Source organism: Watersipora subatra, chromosome 6 (assembly GCF_963576615.1).
Source record: "Watersipora subatra chromosome 6, tzWatSuba1.1, whole genome shotgun sequence".
NCBI classification, from domain to species: domain Eukaryota; kingdom Metazoa; phylum Bryozoa; class Gymnolaemata; order Cheilostomatida; family Watersiporidae; genus Watersipora; species Watersipora subatra.
Window position 1 is genome coordinate 58,272,930 of NC_088713.1, and position 21,106 is coordinate 58,294,035.

The window sequence follows — 21,106 nt, forward strand, 5'->3', positions numbered from 1 at the left end:
TTGATCCTCACACTTGATAAAGTTATTGAGTTATAGATGATAGATTACTGTTTTTAGATTAGCAAGTTTTTTACATAAAATACCTCAAAATCTCTTGTTTTTTTTGTTCTCCTGCTTTCACCATACCTTTGTTTTATCTTGTCAAACTCTGCCTCCCTTTTTTTCTATCTTTTTTCCTTTTTGCGCTATCGATTACATTTATGGTCTAATCTGGTTCCCTTGGTTTTTTATCTATTGTTCGTCTAAAATTTCATTACTTTCACAAATTACAGCTAGAAAATAGATTTGAAATAAACACTGGCAACACATAATTTACTTTTCTTTTACTCCCCTACTTTTTCAGGTATCTTTCTACACTCCTAATCCTTCATAACAGCCTCTAGCCACAGGCATTAGCCATGTCTTCACGTTGTCTAAGAATAATTAATGTCTTCTTTTCAATGGTTTATTGCCTTCTATGCACAAGTTGTGAAACACTTTGCCCTAGTCACTGGGCAATAATAAATTAAAAGATAATAAAAGTTGCCTGAAATAGTTACAAAGTGGCCAGAAAAACTGTAATTTACAAAAATATAGTACATTAATATATAGTTTAGCCAAAATCTTAACAAAGTCCACTAAAGTTTTACAAAAAGGTTTGAGTTAGCTTGTAACCCTTGAACTATTGCATGATAGGAAACAAAATCACGATTAAACTGGTGAATCAGTTCTTTTTTACAGAAACTAAAATAAGTAAATGCACCTGATTTCTGCTATATCACAACCTGCCAGCAGAGAGCATTTTAACAACGTATTTAGCTGCATTGAGTTTCGAGTGAAGAGAGTTCATTTAAAACATTGTTGTATATTTACACTCTATGCTGCCTACAATTTTGTCCTTTGCAAAGGCTGAACCCAACAAGACAGCATTTATAAAGCATATAATGTAAAACAGAAAAAAAAACATAAACTGCTATGAAATGAATAGTGAGTTGGTAAAACAATTAATAAAATAAATATATTAATTTCTAATATCCGTGTTTTACGTTTTATGTTTTGTCGATTTTAGCCAAGTTGTCTCTTTCATCAAAGAACCCTTCTTTTCTTTGTTTTGATTTCTGAAAATAAAATATAATTTTTATTTTACAACAGGTGAGCATAAACACTGACCTAAATATATTAATGTATTGCTAGCTTACCAACTAACAAAACAACTGAGCCTTGTCTAACCAGCAGCACCTAGACAATGCCTATGATGGTAATCATCTGACAATATTTAGCAAGTGCTTGAAGTTGCGATTAGTGCTAAAAGATTCAACAACTAGAAACAATACATAGACCTTACTCAAAAAATGATTAGTTGTGACGGCAATATCATACACAACTTACAACCAAATTTTATTTTACACTTGAATACTTTATTTTTTTCTTATGTATTATATGTTATATTTACATACATGTATTATGTATTACATATTTTAGGGTATATACTTTACACATTCTATTACACAATATAATTTTTATATTATGCATTACATGATTTATCTTGTCTATTATATATTTTATTTTGTATATTGGATGCTGTATATTGTCTGTTATGTATTCTAAAGTAAGCTTACAATTTTCTATTGATCTCAACCCTCAACAACTTCCAAACATAATTGAACTTAAAATCAGCTGTAAATTACTAGCCTTTAGTTAATAGATTTTAATTTGCAGCTAAGACTAATTTTAAAGAGGTTAGGTGTGTTGCTAGGTTATGAGGCTTAGATTTTCCAATTTCACACCGGACAGTGCTGAAGGTTGGGGTAATTGACTTAAGAATTACATTTTTTTATCCAGATGGTTCAGCTAATTCACTTGACTATAGGTAGTGTAGATCTACTGTACTACTGTACTATTGTATACCGACTCAAAACAAAATATTATATTAATGTTATCTGTTATATATTGATTAGGATAAACTTATCCAATGTCGTTAACAACTGAGCTTACAATTAATATGTGAACAACGAATCATTTCTAATAATTAATATTATTAATATTAATTATCGGAATTAATATTAATAAAATTAATAAAATTCTGGTATTAATATATTTGATGGTAAATTTTATTCTGACTGACAATATATATTAAACAGTTTATAGTACCCAATATTGAGAATACTACACACAATATATACTATATATAACTTAATTCTTTTTTAAAACTTTATTCATCATATCATATATATCATTATATTATGTTATATAACATGATATATTATATCGTATAATTTTTAAAATAAATGTTAAGAGAGCATTGAGCTATTTGGATGCAGTACATGATATGCGTTTCACAGTCTGTCAATGGTAATATATTATCTAAAGGCAAACAATGGAGGTTGCTAAACTAGGTAAGTATGCTGTTTAGTTATAAGGCTTTTAGTACCTGCTACATGTTGCCAAATGTTTAGTTATAAGGCTTTTAGTACCTGCTACATGTTGCCAAATGTTTAGTTATAAGGCTTTTAGTACCTGCTGCATGTTGCCAAATGTTTAGTTATAAGGCTTTTAGTACCTGCTGCATGTTGCCAAATGTTTAGTTATAAGGCTTTTAGTACCTGCTGCATGTTGCCAAATGTTTAGTTATAAGGCTTTTAGTACCTGCTGCATGTTGCCAAATGTTTAGTTATAAGGCTTTTAGTACCTGCTACATGTTGCCAAATGTTTAGTTATAAGGCTTTTAGTACCTGCTGCATGTTGCCAAATGTTTAGTTATAAGGCTTTTAGTACCTGCTACATGTTGCCAAATGTTTAGTTATAAGGCTTTTAGTACCTGCTGCATGTTGCCAAATGTTTAGTTATAAGGCTTTTAGTACCTGCTGCATGTTGCCAAATGTTTAGTTATAAGGCTTTTAGTACCTGCTACATGTTGCCAAATGTTTAGTTATAAGGCTTTTAGTACCTGCTGCATGTTGCCAAATAGTTGCCTTATTTAGTTTTAGGCAACTAGTTATATACACTTTCGGAAGGCTTTTTTCTTATTGTTTTAATGACACATTGATTTAATTTAAATATAGTATAGTGTAATATTATTTAATATAATGCAATATATTTAAATGTAATTGTATATGAATGTTTATAGCGTACCATTACTAAAGCTGATTTTAGTGTTCTATAAAACTATCACTAGTACAGTGAGCTATGTGATGTTACAGTGTGCTACATGATGTTACAGTGCGCTATATGATGTTACAGTGAGCTGCATGATGTTGCAGTGAGCTACATTATGTTACAGTGAGCTACATGATGTTACAGTGAGCTACATGATGTGACAGTGAGCTACATGATGTTGCAGTGAGCTACATGATGTTGCAGTGAGCTACATCATGTTACAGAGAGCTACATGACATTACAGTGAGCTACATGATGTTACAGTGACCTACATGATGTTACAGTAAGCTACATGATGTTACAGAGAGCTACATGATGTTACAGTGAGCTACATGATGTTACAGTGACCTACATGATGTTACAGTAAGCTACATCATGTTACAGAGAGCTACATGACATTACAGTGAGCTACATGATGTTACAGTGACCTACATGATGTTACAGTAAGCTACATGATGTTACAGAGAGCTACATGATGTTACAGTGAGCTACATCATGTTACAGAGAGCTACATGATGTTACAGTGAGCTACCTGATGTTAGAGGCGCCTAAATGTACACTCACCTGAGTTCTGTCTCAGTTGTGCGTGGCTCTTGAACCCGAATGACCTTAGTGCTGGTTGGCTTCATTGTTCTTGCTGTCGTGGTGGTCTGGGTTGGGAAAGAGCTAGAAGATTTAGCCAGAAGCTTGCGGCAGCCAAAGAGCTCAAAGAGGTCTCTCTAAAAATGTACTCATAGATACCTAATGCTGTCTGAAATTTTATAGACATTATAAGGAGCTACAATGAAATTCTTAGTAATCTTCGATACCAGAACGTTTTTTAAACTTTTTAAACAGAGTTTTCTTTTTGCTACAAAGTTATAAATCTTTAAAAGGTTGACTATGATGTTTCCTTTACTTTTTTAAAGCAGAAACTGTGTGTGCCTATCAGAGTATCCTTGTAGAATGCAATGGTTCTGTGATCTTGGTTAGATACGCTTGAGTCCAGTGGTAAAGAAACCACAAGAAATGCCATTCCTGCCACCAATGATAGATTCCTTAAAAACTGAACTCTAACCTCCAGTTCACAGGTCAGGTGATTTACACTACTAAACCAAACCTGGTTCATTATATGTATGTTGAACAATTATAGTAAATATAGAAAAACTAGTAGTCCGCAAACCAAGTTTCCGCTAAACCTTCTATCTTCATTTCAGTACAGCTGACGTATTAAAATTGGTCACTCATTATTATTCAGCTTTTCCGGAAAGAGTCTCAACCAAATTGAATGCTAATGCAAGTCAAATTTATGCATACATAAGCATGCTAAAAATGACCAGTGGTATCGTAGCAGCTGCATCGCTTGGCTGGTCTCTCGAGAGTGCGGTATATAGATTTCTTTTATCTGTATTGCTCAATTGATCATAAGAGGCAGATTATGCTTTGATAGTTTAACGTTCTTCTGGGCGGTTTAATAACACAGACTGATAAACAAAACTGCCTTGTCTGACAAGCCATGAATATTATTCTTGTTTTCTCTTTGGTGCTGATATCCTCTTGTTTCATCAAATCATTAAAGGCAATGTCTTAAGAATATTAACCACTGAAACAGCAAATAGCCAGGGGCACGGGTTTCTATTTACAATGCCACATAAAGCATAACCAACAGATGTTTATAGACATTTCTAAGATATGTAAAATGGATCTGATACTTTGCACGGGTCTCTTTTTGAAGTGCTACATAAAGTATAATCAAGATATGTTACTATAAATTTCTAAAATGTATTAAAAAAATTTGCTGCTTTTTTGGCATGTTTTTTAATCTAGTTAGATAAAAATGTGCTTGTATGTAAAGTTGGCTAAAGGCTTTTAAATGTAGCCTTGAATCAGAAACCTTTATGAAGGAATTGTAAAAAAACCAACCTTGAAGAATCTAACCTAGCCAAAAATTCTAAACCATTATGATGGTATTATGAAAACTACACTTAACACATTTGTCGTAGCCTTAAATCAGAAACCTTTATGAAGGGATTGTAAAAAAACAACTTGGCAGTATCTAACCTAGCAAAAAATTTTAAACCTTTATTATGATATTATTAAAAACCAATCTTAAAATGTCTATCATAGCCTTAAATCATAAACATTGATAAGGGGATTGTTAAGAACTCACCTTGAAGTATCTATCATAGCCATAGTAGACCAATGGGGAGGTGAATCCGTTAGTCAGCTGAATAGCAAAGAGAATCATCTCGCAGATAAGCGGTCCCTTGGGCACATTATCCAAAGGATCATCGTACTCATATGTGATACTGTAGAGGTTGTACGGTAGGTACGCTATTAGAGTGATACACGCAACTAGCGACAGCATCTTCACCATCTGTAATAAGAGCCCAACAAATTAAAATCATGGCTGATAAAATCTGCTCAAGCTTACTTATACTCGACAAAATTTCAAGGCCTGTATAGACTTCCATGATGTCTTGATAAAGTCTTGAAGTGTTCCATGAAGTTTCTCAGGTAGTTTGTCACTTTCAAATGGTAATGCTGAATAGTCATATCCTTTGTTACATGACTGCTTATTGGCTAAAGCAATCCGCTTTAGCCAATAAGCAGTCTGCTTCAGTCTCTCTTCTAATCTGATTATTCTGGGAAATTCTCCGCACAAATACAAAAGAACTCTTGATTAGAAAGCTAAGTATGAATCTGCTAAAAACTTTTATTATTTGAAAATGCAAAATACGAAAAACAATATAAAAACATAATAGAGTGCCACGTGAACCAAATGAGGGTACAACTATGATAGTAGGTAGATATTAGATAGCAGATTGAAGAGCTACCAATATCATTGACAATGTATATTCTCAGCCATAGATTAATTGGACTGGGTTAAATCAGGGCGTTGAAACCCTAATTATTGATTATATACCAAACAATGTCATCATCACCATCATAACCCGATCTAAAAACCAAATTCTAAGCATACTTTATTAAAAGTAGCCATCTATAACAACAAGTAAAAAAGGAACCACCAACCGCAGGTAGCCATGTTTAAATTGGAGAATGGAAGAGAAATACGTAGATAGCTGTTGAAAAGTAGAAAACATTTTACACTCCAATATAAAATGCTTTGAATGTATTTTCTGTTAGTCTTAGACAAGCAAAGCATGAATAACTTAGGAAATGAAAGCTTCATATAAGGCGTTGCTGTCTCTCGACAGCAACGCCTTATATGAAGCGGTAGCTGTCGATAAACTAGTAGCTGTCGAGAGACAGCAACTAGTTAATCGACCAACAATTTATATACGATTGTATGAAATTAGATTAATAGTTAAATATAGACATTTAGCAATCTTGTCATGTCAAAGATTTAAGCTCATTGATGCAGAAATGTTCATATTAGTGTTTACTACACAAAAAAGAAAATAAATTACTTGAGGCTTTAATTTTTTCATACATGTAGTTTCTGATCATAGCACAGGTTTGGCTAGAGTTTTCAAGTTATTCACTATTTTTCTTTATGAAGGTGTCTTAGAAAAGCACTTGAAAAGTTTGGAATACTAAGAATAATTGGTTGGTCAGACACTGAGAAGCAGATGCAGTGTTGTGAACTGACCAGCTGACGGAACTAGATAAGCTTCTGTAAGAAGTCAACCAGACCTGCCAGAAGCTTGAGTGACACATAAAGGCAGGTGTCAGTTGAATAATGCATAAGCTCTAAGAAAGATGTAGTAGTGAATAATCCTGGCATAACTTGTTGTATAATAAAGATGGGTTTAAACTCATATTGGTTATATGTTTTTGTTTTTATCTAGTTATCTTTTTACTTCTATTTACAAAATTGCAATGTTGTAAAAAACTTTATACTTCGTTTGTCCAAACTTACTGCAAGTGCCGAGTTAAACATTTTCTCAGAATTTAGATCCCAGGCTAAAAAACTAACACGTAGAAATAGGAGTCTGACATATTTAGCTCATGCTGACACATTGGTTCAAGTTCTAACAGTTTAACAAACTCCTAAACTGATCAAACCTGTGCAACGGACTCACAGTGTGGTAGCAATGCCAATAGTATTTTATAAAATATTGCCTCTTGTTGCTACATCAACTTTCATGACGATAGCAAGACATTTATCATGGAAACACTCAAATTTCAATTAAGAGGCTGCATTATTTATTCATAGAATATAGCCACTGTTCCAGCTATAACCAGAAGTTCGTATTTCTTAACTTTAGTTGTCCGGCATAGGATATCATTTATTGTTGAGTCACACAAAAAGCGGTATCATTCCGCCATAATCCAACAACAATATCCGTTTGAAAGACTCTGAGGTTTAACAGCACCATAATTTACATAAAGTGGATCATCACAATGTTAATTACTCTCAATGCCTCTCATAATAAGGTGGCTGCGAGTTAATCAGCGTTACTCAGTTCTCCTATTCTTCAGCTGCTCAGATGAATGTCATTGGGTTACAGTTGTGTTTTGGGGAGTACAGGTGTCAAATATGTAAAAGTATCGCTTTTGCTGTTTCTTTATTAAATAATAAGATTAGTGTTTAGTATACTCAACATTAGACTATGCCATGAGGAAGCTGAAGTCATTATTTTTCCGTCTAGCTTTTTAGGAGACTACGGTGTATAGACAACGCTGTACTAAAATGTTGATGAATGCACGTAGAACAAATTTTAGTGCTCGGTATTTGGTTTTCAAGTTATTGAAACATTGCTGACAGGGTTTGAAGCTAGATATGTTTTTAGACAAATGTCAATTTTATTGGCATATCTTTTGTCAAAAGATCATCTTTTGTCAAAAGTTGATGTTGACAAAATTCGACCTTATTAGCATAAATCTCTCTAATATTTTCTATGTAAAGTTATTTTCTGGCTTGTCTAACCATGGAAGTTTACCATAAAACTAAGACATCTAGTGAGTATATGCTTAGTGCAGCGAAGCACCTGCTGTAGATTACATCAACTGTCTGGCTCATCTTCATGCAGCCACCAAACAAATCTTTTGCCCTTATGAAAACTAATGACTCAGCCATTTTAACAAACCCTATTTCATCATTGTCTGTCTGTAGGTTAGTCTGCATAAATGTTATGCATTTCCTCATTTATTGGCTGATTTCATCCAACTTATATTTCATCCAACTTTCATGCGCATTTGCTCGGCATTCTCCTGAAGGTCGCTAAAATATTTGTTATTAAAACTCTATCTGGTTCCTGAAAATCATCCATTTGCAGGTTATCTGATTAAGAATAAGCAAGGTTTTGGGCATCACGGGTCTTACTAGTAAAACATAGCATTTTATTGTTTTGGTTAATTTCATTAATGAAAATAGTATTGTACATTCTAGCAGAATTCACACCCAAAAACTATCAGCGATGTGAAAAGTTTTGAGCGACAAAAAAACACTGCTTTTGAAAGCCATATACTTAGACCATTAAAATTTAATTCTATTAGTAAGATATTTTAATAGATTATTTTTATTTTAAAATTATCTTAATTAAAATTATTTTTATTTGAAAATTGCTTACTTATTAGTTTGAAATAATTAAAATAATTGTTCTAATCAATTCAATCTTAATATAAAGTTTAATTTAAAATTAAAAAAAATTAATTTTATTTAAATGACCGCTTTTTAAATAGAAATATTTTCACGTTGTGGTCAGGAGATTAACAGTGTGGCATGTAACTAAGCGTACCACAATTTCAGGTTGGTTTGCAATGTTTATTAAGAACGCCTGAAAGTTTTACTAACATTTTCTTTTTTAGTTAGATAATAATTGTTTTGAAATTAAACAAAAAACCAAAATACCGCTTTCAAAGCTGAAATGGAAACTGAATTAGGCAATAATTATAATAACTTTTTTGAACACAAGTGAAGAGCAGTTTGGTCGCTCTAATGCATAAATGCAATGCAAAAGTAAGTTCTGGCTACAAGTAGATCTTGTCAGCTCTGTAAAACAAATAACCTATGTAAACTTCATATTAAAAGTGGATCATGTATTGAACAAAGCAACGAAACCTCTGCGCAGGTATATAGAAATATATGTAAACAGGGGCACGATTTGTGGGTAGATCAAGTGATGATAAATGGAAACTAGATTTGAACTCCATTTCGTCTGCCCAACATTCTATTTCTGGCAGTTTTTTGTAACACTAAAAGCTACATTTGTACAATGATGGATTGATCATGCATCTAATAATGCCAACACATAATTACCTAATAGCTAGTCCTCTTGCAGTATGTCATTAAAAGAAGTTACAACTAAGGTTTATTCGTTACTGGAGAACATTTTCATAGCCTCAAATGAGGTATACTCCATGCTTCTAAGTTCCTTCTACATGCACATTTTAGGTGCTTGCCGATAACAACAATAACAATAATATTAACTATCTGTTTAGGAATTGAAGAGAGACATGACTGTTTAGGCCTACTGGTCTCAATAAGTCTTTTTATACATTCCAGTTCTAGCAACAGGTAATTGCCATGATGCTCAGTCCGTCATTTTGAAAATGACCCAACAACGAATCCAATCTAAACATTTTTAGCATTAACCAAACCAGTTTTATTTGGACTGTTTGTGGTTATTATTAACTATCTGCAAATATGTCAGACTACAGTTATAATGCTTTATCATGAGAGTTGCAGGTGAGTTACTGTAAAACCTCTAATTAAAAGCCATGGCACTCTATTATAGAGGTGGTGTTCAAATAGAGATTCTACGGTATCTAAGACCTTTTATCGCTCACCCTAATCATAGCAGAAAGGACTCTGACTTTTTCACGGTTGCGTCATTACAATTGAAGCCTGTACACCATACTCATTCTTCATATAGCCAAAAGATGTAAAATGACCAATGGGTTGAGTTGCAAACTCTAGCAAAAACACAGAACACTACCCAACATTCATCGGACTATAAACGTCTGCTTAAGAAAAGTAGAGAAATAATGAGTGAAAGGTATGCAGAGAACAGTTTAGACATCATGAAGGTATGCAGAGGGCAGTTTAGACATCACGAAGGTATGCAGAGGGCAGATTAGACATCACGAAGGTAGCAGAAGACAGTTTAGACATCACGAAGGTAGCAGAAGACAGTTTAGACATCACAAAGGTAGCAGAAGACAGATGTAACGGAAAGAGAGTAAGGAATGATGAGATCCTCGAATGAATTAACCCAGTTGACGGGTTATAAATACGATTATTCAGTACTAATATTCATTTAATACTACCACAAGATAGTCTGTTCGTTGACAGTTTGATGAGATTCTAAGCGAAATCCATCGAAGAGGAAGGGAACCTTAGCCTATCACCTGACACGCATCAATCAGGCTTGGTATCAGGCGCTCCCACTCAGCTACTCCCTTTGTGTTATATAGAGTATGAGCGTTCTAGAGTTGTTGAGCTTGTTATTTACTTTATCTCTGCTCATCAGTTTCTTTGACCGAAGCATCTCAGACTTCAGCTGATCTAGATTCTTTACCTACCGATTGCTTACTCCCGATCGCATTGCGCTGATCTACCCACACTCTGTCTCATGAATCAGAGTGTTCATTCATAAACTTTTTACACACTTACCAGTTTTGAAACTTTTGGACAACCAAGCAATAATTAACTTGGTCAACTATTGTAATAACATATTGGAACACTTCTAATATTACAAACACCTTCTCTGAATCATACACTAACCTTTGTAGTTGCTATATAACTTACTTGCTCACTCACTCACTCACATGCTCACTGACGAGCTTGCTATGACTTCCTGAAAACCTTCCTACTGATTATTTCACTTACCCACTCAGTTGGGCAATCAATCACTCATTCTATTACTCTCTCCACTTCTTAATATCTCACTCTCTCACTTTCCCTCTCACTCTCTGACTGTCTTACCCATCACTCTTTCATTCTCTCACTCTTTCACTCTCTCACTATCTCCTTCTGTCATTCTTTCACTCTCTCACTCTCTCACTCTCTCACACTCTCACTATCTCACTCTTTCACTCTCTCTCACTCTCTAACTCCCTCACTCATCAATCTCTCACTCTTTCACTCTCTCACTCTCTCACTCACTCACTCTCTCTTTTTCTCTCTTTTCCTCGCTCTTTCATTCTTTCACTCTCTCACTCTCTCACTCTCTAACTCTCTCACTCTCTCACTCTCTCTCACTCTCTCAATCTCTCCCTCTCTCACTCATCACTCTATCACTCACTCACTCTCTCTCTTTCTCTCTTTTCCTCACTCTTTCATTCTTTCACTCTCTCACTCTCAAACTCTCTCACTCTCTCACTCTCTCTCACTCTCTCTCACTCTCTCACTCACTCACTCACTCACTCACTCACTCACTCTCTCTCTCTCACTCTCTCTCACTCTCTCACCTATAACTCTCTCAGGGACTCACTCTCTCACTCACTGGTTCGGTAACTCGTTCACTTACTCACTGTTTCTCTCTCTCTCTCTCTTTTCCTCGCACTATCATTCTCTCACTCTCTCACTCACTCACTCTCTCTCTCACTCTCTCAGGGACTAACTCTCTGCTCACTGGTTCGCTCACTCACTCACTGACTCACTTACTCACTGTTTCTCTCATTCTCTCCCTCTCTCAGTGATTCAATCTCTCACTCATTCACTCACCCATTGACTTACTAGTTTATTATGTTACTAACTCATTCTATGACATGTTTAAACTTTATGACTTTTATAAATTACATGTAGATGATCATTGGTTTTTCTCTTTCAACCTATATTTTACTAGATATACTTTTAATCGCCCCTGGCATATTTTCTATTTTATAATTTCATGCTCTGCTGAACCTTGCAGCCCATATCTCATAATAAATGTGTTTTTAAACTAGGGTTTGCCCTAATTCTAGAATAAGCCGTTTTTCCATGGTTAAACCTAAGCTCTGTTTACTCATAGAATTGTTACTCTTACATAGTTTGAGCTTCTATGGAATGTGCCTGAAAGCAACAAGACTGTGCTACCATCGATATTCTAGTTGCTATTGTTTTGGCTTACAGATTAACTTTCACAAATACATTTGTAAATTTTATTCAATGCTATTGGTATTTTTCTATCCTTTTTCCATCGTTTTTTTTATGTTTGAAGTGATCAAATTGCCAAGATGTTTCAAGATTAGAACTGATGCAACGTGATCACGGTTAAAACGGTTAGAAGAAAAATACGTGTAAAATGAAATGATGTCACTAGTTGCTATTATTGCGATTGTTGATATCAGCAATTGCGTTGAAGTTTTGTCAGTTTGTCGGCTATTCTGTCGGCTTCTTTGCGACCATAAGTGTCATAATTGCATTTTCGCTTGATTTGAGCATTTTCATCATGATCAAGTTCTCATGATTTTAATCTTGAAACATTCTGGCAATCAGATCACCTCCAACGTCAAAAGCAAATGATAGAAAAAGTTCCAAATGTATTTTATAAATATTCTCAAAATTGGTGTAAGTTCTTCTTTAAGAACGTAGATAGAACCTTGTGGGAACAGTCTATGGATAGGTCTATGGGTAGATCAGATTTATTATTAAAAAAACTCAGTCTATTGATAGATCTACACAATATAGTCTCAAGTATATACACTATCCTAGTTACAACCAACTACTTGTAAGTTACATGTCAACTTTTAACCAACCTGTCGTAAGTTGATACAGGTCGATACAGTCGTAACTCACACTGTATACCTTCAAAGCACTGTATAAATATTTGTATATACATGTATACATATGTATATGACTATCTACACCATCCAATTTACAACCATGTCAACTTTCAACCAACCGGTCTTAAGTTGGCACAGGTCGACACAGCTGCAACTCACACTGTATACCTTCAAGGCATATACTGTATACATATATATATACATGTTTATATTTATATATATGGTGTATATATAGTGTATATATACACTATATATAGTGTATATATACACTATATACATGTATATAGTGTATATATAGTGTATATATATACAAGTGATACGCCATCCTAGTTACAGCCGTGTCAACTTTCAACCAACCGGTCTTAAGTTGTACAGGTCAACACAGCCGCACTCACACTGTATACCTTCAAGGCATATACTGTATACATATATATATATACATGTTTATATTTATATATATAGTGTATATATAGTGTATATATACACTATATATATAGTGTATATATAAACTATATATAGTGTATATATAGTGTATATATATACAAGTGTATACGCCATCCTAGTTACAGCCGTGTCAACTTTCAACCAACCGGTCTTAAGTTGTACAGGTCAAACATCACAAATCAACAAACATCGCGAACAATAGAAAACTACTGATAATTTCTAACAAAATCTACAAGACTCTGTATAAGATCATCTTGAGATATAAGTATCTACTATATATAAGCCATGCATTCACATATATGATGCTTTGATAACAATCTGTCCCATCATAGCGCCGTATTTACTGTTTTTCTTAGTTTAAAGTTTTGAGCATTATAACTTTTCAGGACTATTTAAAAATTCACAAAAAACTTCCAAAACTCAAGCATTACATATAAACTCTTTGAAGCAGTTTTTCATTGAAATAAACATGTTTCCGATTTAGCCTTTTTCTCACAAAGCTTCTTTTTGCCTATAATGCTACTAGGTCATCCTTTTTAACTAGTTCATGATACATGTATGTTCACAATGAGGCTTTTCCACATTAAATTTTTTCTGTATTTTGAAATGACAAAAAATCAGCTGATTTGAATACTAAAACCTTGAAATAACTGTCTTCCTTGAGAGTTGTGCAGAATTGCACAGACAAAAACTGAATGCATATGACAGCCTAGATGAATAGTTTTGAGTATGTCTTTCCTTATGACCATTTATAGTACAATATATTACTAAAATGATCGTCAGTAACTCAAAAGTTCTGTGTTCAACTTTCGATTGACAAACAATTCTTCGTATTTCAATAGTAGCAAGCTCAGGGTAAAGATTCAACTCATTGGTATTTCACCAATTGGGCCAAAGTGGTCTTACTACTTGCACTAGTATAAATTCACCTTCTCATCGCTTTTATAATTGACATTTTGTACAGCTTTCTTTCCAAATCAATTTTTGATCATATTTGATTTAATCATCTATTCAAACCTAACATATGTCTATCAACCAAGTACTCATTTTTTTCTAACCAAGTATCATGTTTTATAGGCAGAATAACGTAATGATACAATCGTATCACTATCTACATGTAAACTGTGTAAAAGTTTGTGAGTTTTCTATGTCCAGTAGGCATGTAATTAGAGTAGTATCATTCAACCAAAGTCTCATTATTATTATTTCTATTTGTATTGTTATTATTATTATTGTAAAAGTTTGTCTTCACAGTCGTGTGGTAGTAGGTGACTGGTTTTAGTTCGTGTTGAGTCCGAGTCTTAACAAAAGGCCAAAGGATCCAACATCTTCTTCAACTCCACTAAGAGAGGACCTTCCTTAAATTGTGAGCTGTTGCCAAGATGGCTGTCTTCTGTATAGTCTCAAAAGACATGTTCACTCCCACCTCGGTCAAGTATGCTATATGCCTCATTGATATTGTTCTGAGTGCACCAATTACTATTGGTATCACTTCGGTCTTCACCTTCTACAGTCTGTTTATCTTGAATCCAAGCTTTTTGTATTTATCAATCTTCTCATCTTCCTTCTGTACTACCCTTGTGTCTCCAGGTATTGCTATGTCTATGACCTGACACTGTTTGATTTCTTTATTATTATTACTGTTATTATTACTATTATTGTTATTACTACTAATTTTACTATTATTCTTTTTAGAATCATTACTATCATTATAATTGAAGCCATTAGTAGATTGCTGCTTCTATTGATACGTTTGGGAATTTCAGAGATTGGGTTTGTTGTCAACTGAACCAAATGTAACACAAGTAAATTTAAAGCATACTGAACTAGCATCAAATGATCATGAAGTCGATAATAAGTGTAAGCCAAGCACATTGTTATTTGCATAAATCTTTTACATGTAACTCTTGGAGCACACCAGTTCTTTGGGTTACTTTGAGCGTCATATGAAAAAACATATTTCAGGCACCAAAGATTGCATTCTCAAATTAAACCAAAATTGCCTGAGACGGTTTTTTAGCATTTGGAAAGAAGATGAATGCACAGTGAATTAATTCCCAAGCTTGTCATTCTGATAAAGATTATGTTTATGCTATCCTTTGCGTCTGTATATAGTCTTAGAGTTTGTGGCAGCGAACTGCTCTGGTGTTTTATCGCTCTGAGCATGGCTTAAGAGTTTGGGCAATGAGCTGCCTCACTGTCAAGGAGAGACAACCCTAATGACTCACTGATCTACTCCAAAACTATGGAAACTAAGTAAATCTTTAGCGAGCACCTTGCCTGCTTGCCAGTTAAAATAAAGCAAAATAGTAAAAATATGGTTATATTACGTTCAACTTTTTTGAGTTTGAGTATGAAGACACAAGATGACGAATACAAGAGAATAAAAGCTGAGTTGCCTATGAAGATTAGCTAAATAAAATTTGCTGAAGTGGTAACAGCGCGGGCAAAGTAACCAGAGTCTTGCTACCATTCAGCTTGGATTACTCAAAACTTTGTTTGTTAAACGCAACCGTTGTTGTTGTTCAATAGTAACTGTTTTACTAGTCACCAGATACTGGCTTATTTATCGTTTGTATTTACTGAATTTGAATCGTTCAAAAATTAAACATGAAGTTTAATAAATACTTTGCATTTTTGAGATAGTGATGTTTTAAATAAACTTGATTGGTTTTTTAGCGAGTTAAATATTTTACCTTATGTTTTTACTGAGAAAGCCTTTTGGTTTAAACTTGCCTCATACTTCGGTGGCCTTAGTTTAAAAATGTACACAAAAAGAGTTCAATTTGAATAATATTTGTCCATCTCTTAAATGGGTCAAACCTATCCATCCGTTTAACCTGTTTTTTTCATAACAATTATTTCTGTTGTTTTAGACGGACTTATACAAGATATAAGCTAGGTGCCTAAACATAGCAAATTTGTTGGCAAACCTAGTGAATAAATATAAAATAATTGACAGGTTCGAAGCTTTCACTGCCCTGCCTGAGCTGATTGTTTAACCATAAAATAAGTTAGTATTAAAAAACCAACATCTGTTAGATGTTGGAATTATTGAACATAAACCATGATGTATGGTTTAAAGTGAATACAAATTCCATGATAATACACCTCTGTAAGTGAAAAAATGCATCAGCCCTGCAAACTGCATCTGAAACTATTTGAGTAGTCCCAAGCATTGTACAGCGTATTTGCCAAAGCCTGGGACAATAACTATGGTAGTTCAGCGCAACAGAATGGCTCAACCAGAAACATGCAGAGAGCGTTTAGACATACACAAATACATGCAGGAGAAACAACAATCAACTTGAAACTGTTTGGTCAGTTTATGACTGCATTTACATGGTTTATAACTCAACGTAATGAACGCCAAAGTTATATTTTTAGTAACACCTGGTAGTGTATGCTTTTCTAGGGCTCTCTGTAGCTAGTTGCCTATAACACCTATTTAATGAATGTAAAAAAACTAGCTACTTGGAGAAAATAAAACCTGTGTCAACGGAAACTGTCAATGGTCACACTGATCTTACTTAACACGAAGGTTCTTCTACCTGCGAAGGTTCTTTTACCTGCTGAGTCAACTAACTGGTCTATCCAGTCTATGCACTAGAACACAGTAAACGTTTTTGTTGGTGTCATGATGAAAGTGGACTCATCTTTGAGCTGAGCCACATTTCGAGACAAAGGTTTTAGAGTGTGAACTGAGATGCCACCAGTTGAGTTGATGATCGGTTCATGGAATGGTTGGCAAGCGGTTTGGTTGGTAGTTTGATAAAGAAATACAGAAAGGTTCAAGAAAACCTTGTGATATGTTTGACTCACATGACCTATGACTCATAGTTATTTAGTATGTACTACTGATGCATATTTAGTGGTACTGCGTAGTTTGCTTGAGACTGAGGTATAATTCTGTGTCTTGTTAAAATGACCAGAACAATCAGTGTTAGTAGACACCGACTAGATGGCAAAAAATTCTTAAATAAATAAAAAAGAAGACAATGTAACATGACAGTTTTGTCAGCAAGTCCAATTCTATGACAATTTATGATACTTGTGAACATGTTAAAATGCTCCAAATTCATTTCTAGTGTTACTTATATTCATTGAAATTTCTGACCTACATTTATATGAAAACAAAAAATGAGAAATTTGAAAAAATGGAAATTCTGTCACAATGTAATTTAATAATTCATAGTAAATTAATTAATTAATGATTTAGTCCAGTTTATATATTAATAGCAACAGCAGCGGCACCCAGCTTGAAACTTTAAAAAGAATTCAAGACAGTTTTTATAAGATCAAGGTCGGTATAATAAATATTAAACACATCATGTTAGTAGAGTGGAGGTTTGGGGAGTAATCATGTTATAGGCCATAGCCTATAGTAAAGCATACCCCTACTTAAGGTATGCCATACCAGCACACTGTAGGGCAAGTTGCCTACCCCATCTCTCGAATGAAACCAAACAAACTTGCTATTTGGGAACAAGTAGTGATTTTTTGCATAATTTATTAATATATTAATATATTAATTAAAGACTAGTTCTAAACTATTCTTTACTAAATCAATAACCAATAATAACCTACAGTCTTTCTTACCTGATTACGGGCTTTCGTCTGCTTCTTTAAGTGAGAATCTTTTGATATATTCCCTATAGGTCCGCACATAGTAAGTTTGACTAGAATGACAGTGTAAATAATCATTATAAGAAGTGATGGAACGCAGAACTTTACCACGAGTAACCATGCAAACACTTTGCTATAATTTCTTTCTAAAAATGTTAAGGATTCACAGTAACGCACTCCGTCGTCCATCACGAGTTGAGGAGAAACGAGGTACTCGGCAGTAATCGCCAGGTTGAACGCCCATAGTGATCCTATTATTATTAGCATTACCGACTGACGATTCCTGAGTCGGAGGGTGCGTGCAGGCGAATATAGAATGATGAGTCTTTCTATGGCTATTCCTAGATTTGCCAACGGGCTCCCATAAGCGCTTAAAATATAGACAAATCGAAAGACTTTACATATCCCTACATTGTCTACGAATGATACCTTATTGATCATGAGAGCGGCTGGAATCGGTCCCGAGATAGAGTATACGAGGTCAACAGCGGCTAAGTTTAAAATGAGTATGCGAATGTCTCGTACTGACGATCTCCTGCCAGTAGTGAAAATGATGATAGTTAGGGTGTTGAAAAGAATACCAAGGAATGCGATTGCCGAGAAAACGAAAAATATTACAATGTTTTCTGCATTAGTCAGGTCTTCAGAAGTGTCCACCGAACCATTAGTTGTTTTCAAAGAATCCGTTGTAATGGTAGAAAGTGGCGACAAAGTTGATGTAGAAAGTGTTTCAGATGATTTGTAGAGTAGCGTAGCATTGTCAAAATAATCCATTGTAACAAAACGATCAAGAACCTTCCGGCAGCATGCAAGCGATCCTTTGGTGCCTAGTACAAGAAATTTCAAAAATTAATCCAATATGACTCGTTGGCTAAAAGAGCTGTTGCTAAAATATGTTGTCCCACTTAGGATAGTGCATTTCGCCAACTGTACTCATCAACGGTTACTCCGCACACAAGCTCCGGCACAAGGCACAAGCTCAGTGAATCATGAAGAACTACTTGCATGATTTATCACTCTATCATTAGCCACTTTCAGGCAAAAGACAAAAAAACGCTAGCGGTTTTGTAATCTGCTGGCAAGGTGGAGATATTACCATTGCTTTTAATCTTCTTAGTGGTGTGTATTCCAGGAGTGGATCCAATCATGGCCATAAAGAGTTTGACCAGAGATACGCTCACAAGCATCCACTAATTGTTAAATGTTGAAATTGGTAATCAGAACACAATGGTGAACACAATGCTAATGATAATGAAACTCCAAAAGCTGAAAAGTGCAAAGGTCTTTGCTTTAAGTCTGTATGGTTTGAGATACCTTAATTATTGTAAAGTTTACAATTATTATAATATGTAAGCATGACAGAATGGCTATATCAAGCAGCTGTGGTTTCATGGTTAGCACTTAAGAGTATGAAATGGCTGGTCAAAGTTTTAATCTCCCGCTGCGTGATGTAATGGAAATCGTCTGGTCTCAAACTGCTGTTACTACCGGGGAAACGCATTGGTCATTTTGTCAGGGGTTGGCCAACTTTACTAGTCATGTTTCTCATTGAAGTTCAAAGAAGCATGTGGAACAACCTTAAAAAAAAGATAACTCTGCCAACAACATGAGAAACTAGTGTTTAAACAAATGCTGACCAAGAAAACATGGTGGAATAACCGCAACCAACTTTCAAAGAGCTTCTGAAAGCTTTCATAAGATTATAACCAGAATAATGAATACTGTAAGTGTATTTTTAGTAGAGCCGAGGTTTGGGGGTATATCTATGGTGTTAGCCGTGAGCTATAGTATGGCATAACCCTACTCAAGGTATGCCATACCAGCACACTGTAGGGCAAGTTGCCTACCCACCTCTCGAATGAAAGCAAACAAACTAGCTAATTAGACTCAAGCAAAGATTATTCTGCCTGCCGCCTGTATGCACTCAGGCGCACAACTTACATTAAGCTTGATAAACATCAAGGTCTAATTTTCCTACGGCATAATGAGTGCACGCAAAACGTTTCAAAGCAGTTTTTTCTAATTAGACTCAAGTGGTTTAGTTGTTTGTGAAAGGAAGTGGTGGTATGGCAAGAAAGGGGGTAACGGAGAAGGGTATGACACATATATAAGCCTTTCACATCATCTTAACACCTAGCCAAACATAAAAAAGATATTTTACTGAAACGATTGTGTTATCTCACGCGAGTGTCAATAGTGATAGATTATTCTTTCCTTTTCAAAGGCGAGAGGGGAGTGAATCCTCAACCAATCTACTAACTAAAACTACTTACTACTAAAAACTCATTGATGAGCAGTAGATAGAGGGAAGTCAGCAATCCAGCTGCTCTGAGCATTAGTATAAAGTTGATGCTTCAGGTCAACTGACACTTGACTTTCAAAGGGTATGCACTGTAATTTCACTGTTACGGCACATTGCCCAAAATTCCCCACTACTACAGATGGTATTTGAAAGCTAAAATGAAACCAGGTTATGTACACAGCTTTAGCTTAAATTTCTTTTGTACTAATCAGATAAACAGTCGAGTTTCTTAGCAAGCTTGCCATTTTCTTTTTACAAATGATTTAATTGGAGCATTTTTGTTTGTACCTATTTTGAATTGGTAAGCTTTTAGGAGAAGCAATAGAGACTGCTAACTGTTAGAGACTGTTAACAGTTAATCTTTACCATAATAAGCGCCTTGTTGTTCTCTTTATCCAAAGTCACGCTTGAAGGCTAGAAAAAGGATTCGCTTCCAACAGGATTTGAACTCACAGCTTCCGGTTTGATGGACCAACATTCTAACAACTGCATCAATGGTTCAGGCTTTGACTATGTAGAATAGTTGTACACGTTGTTACTACACCAGATGATCTCTCATGGCGCTAGACTGCCAGGACAATAACAGTTATTGCATCAACTGTGGTACGTTGATGTCTATTGGCCATTGACAATGGCAGACCTACATAGCGGTTAAACATCGCATTATTCAGTGGTATATGGTAATACTGATCTAGCAACAGTATTGTTAAACCTATTGCAAAAATTTAATTTTTTTGCAATAGGTTTAATAATACTGTTGTTTTGGTTGGTTGCTTGGCTGCTGTCTATGAATCAGTTTGTGTAAAAGTTTCGTAATTTAGCTGAATAGAAGTCTGCAATGAAATCGACATTGAATGCACCTGTCAGACATTCACCCATCAATGATTCATTCCTTTTCATTGCTTTCCAAACATTTACCGTGTGAAGATTATATAAGCTATTGTT

General features: G+C 34.7%; 1 protein-coding gene across 1 annotated transcript; it reads right to left on the bottom strand.

The window, feature by feature from the left end:
- Positions 1 to 431: 431 nt before the first annotated feature.
- Positions 432 to 18,806, bottom strand: LOC137398611 (QRFP-like peptide receptor). The gene is made up of 4 exons (XM_068084778.1): positions 17,833 to 18,806; positions 5,285 to 5,491; positions 3,700 to 3,854; positions 432 to 1,097 (listed from the first exon to the last, which is right to left on the bottom strand). The coding sequence occupies exons 1-4, from the start codon at positions 18,631 to 18,633 to the stop codon at positions 1,022 to 1,024; spliced, it is 1,239 nt and encodes a 412-aa protein (XP_067940879.1). The 5' UTR covers positions 18,634 to 18,806; the 3' UTR covers positions 432 to 1,021.
- Positions 18,807 to 21,106: the final 2,300 nt, after the last annotated feature.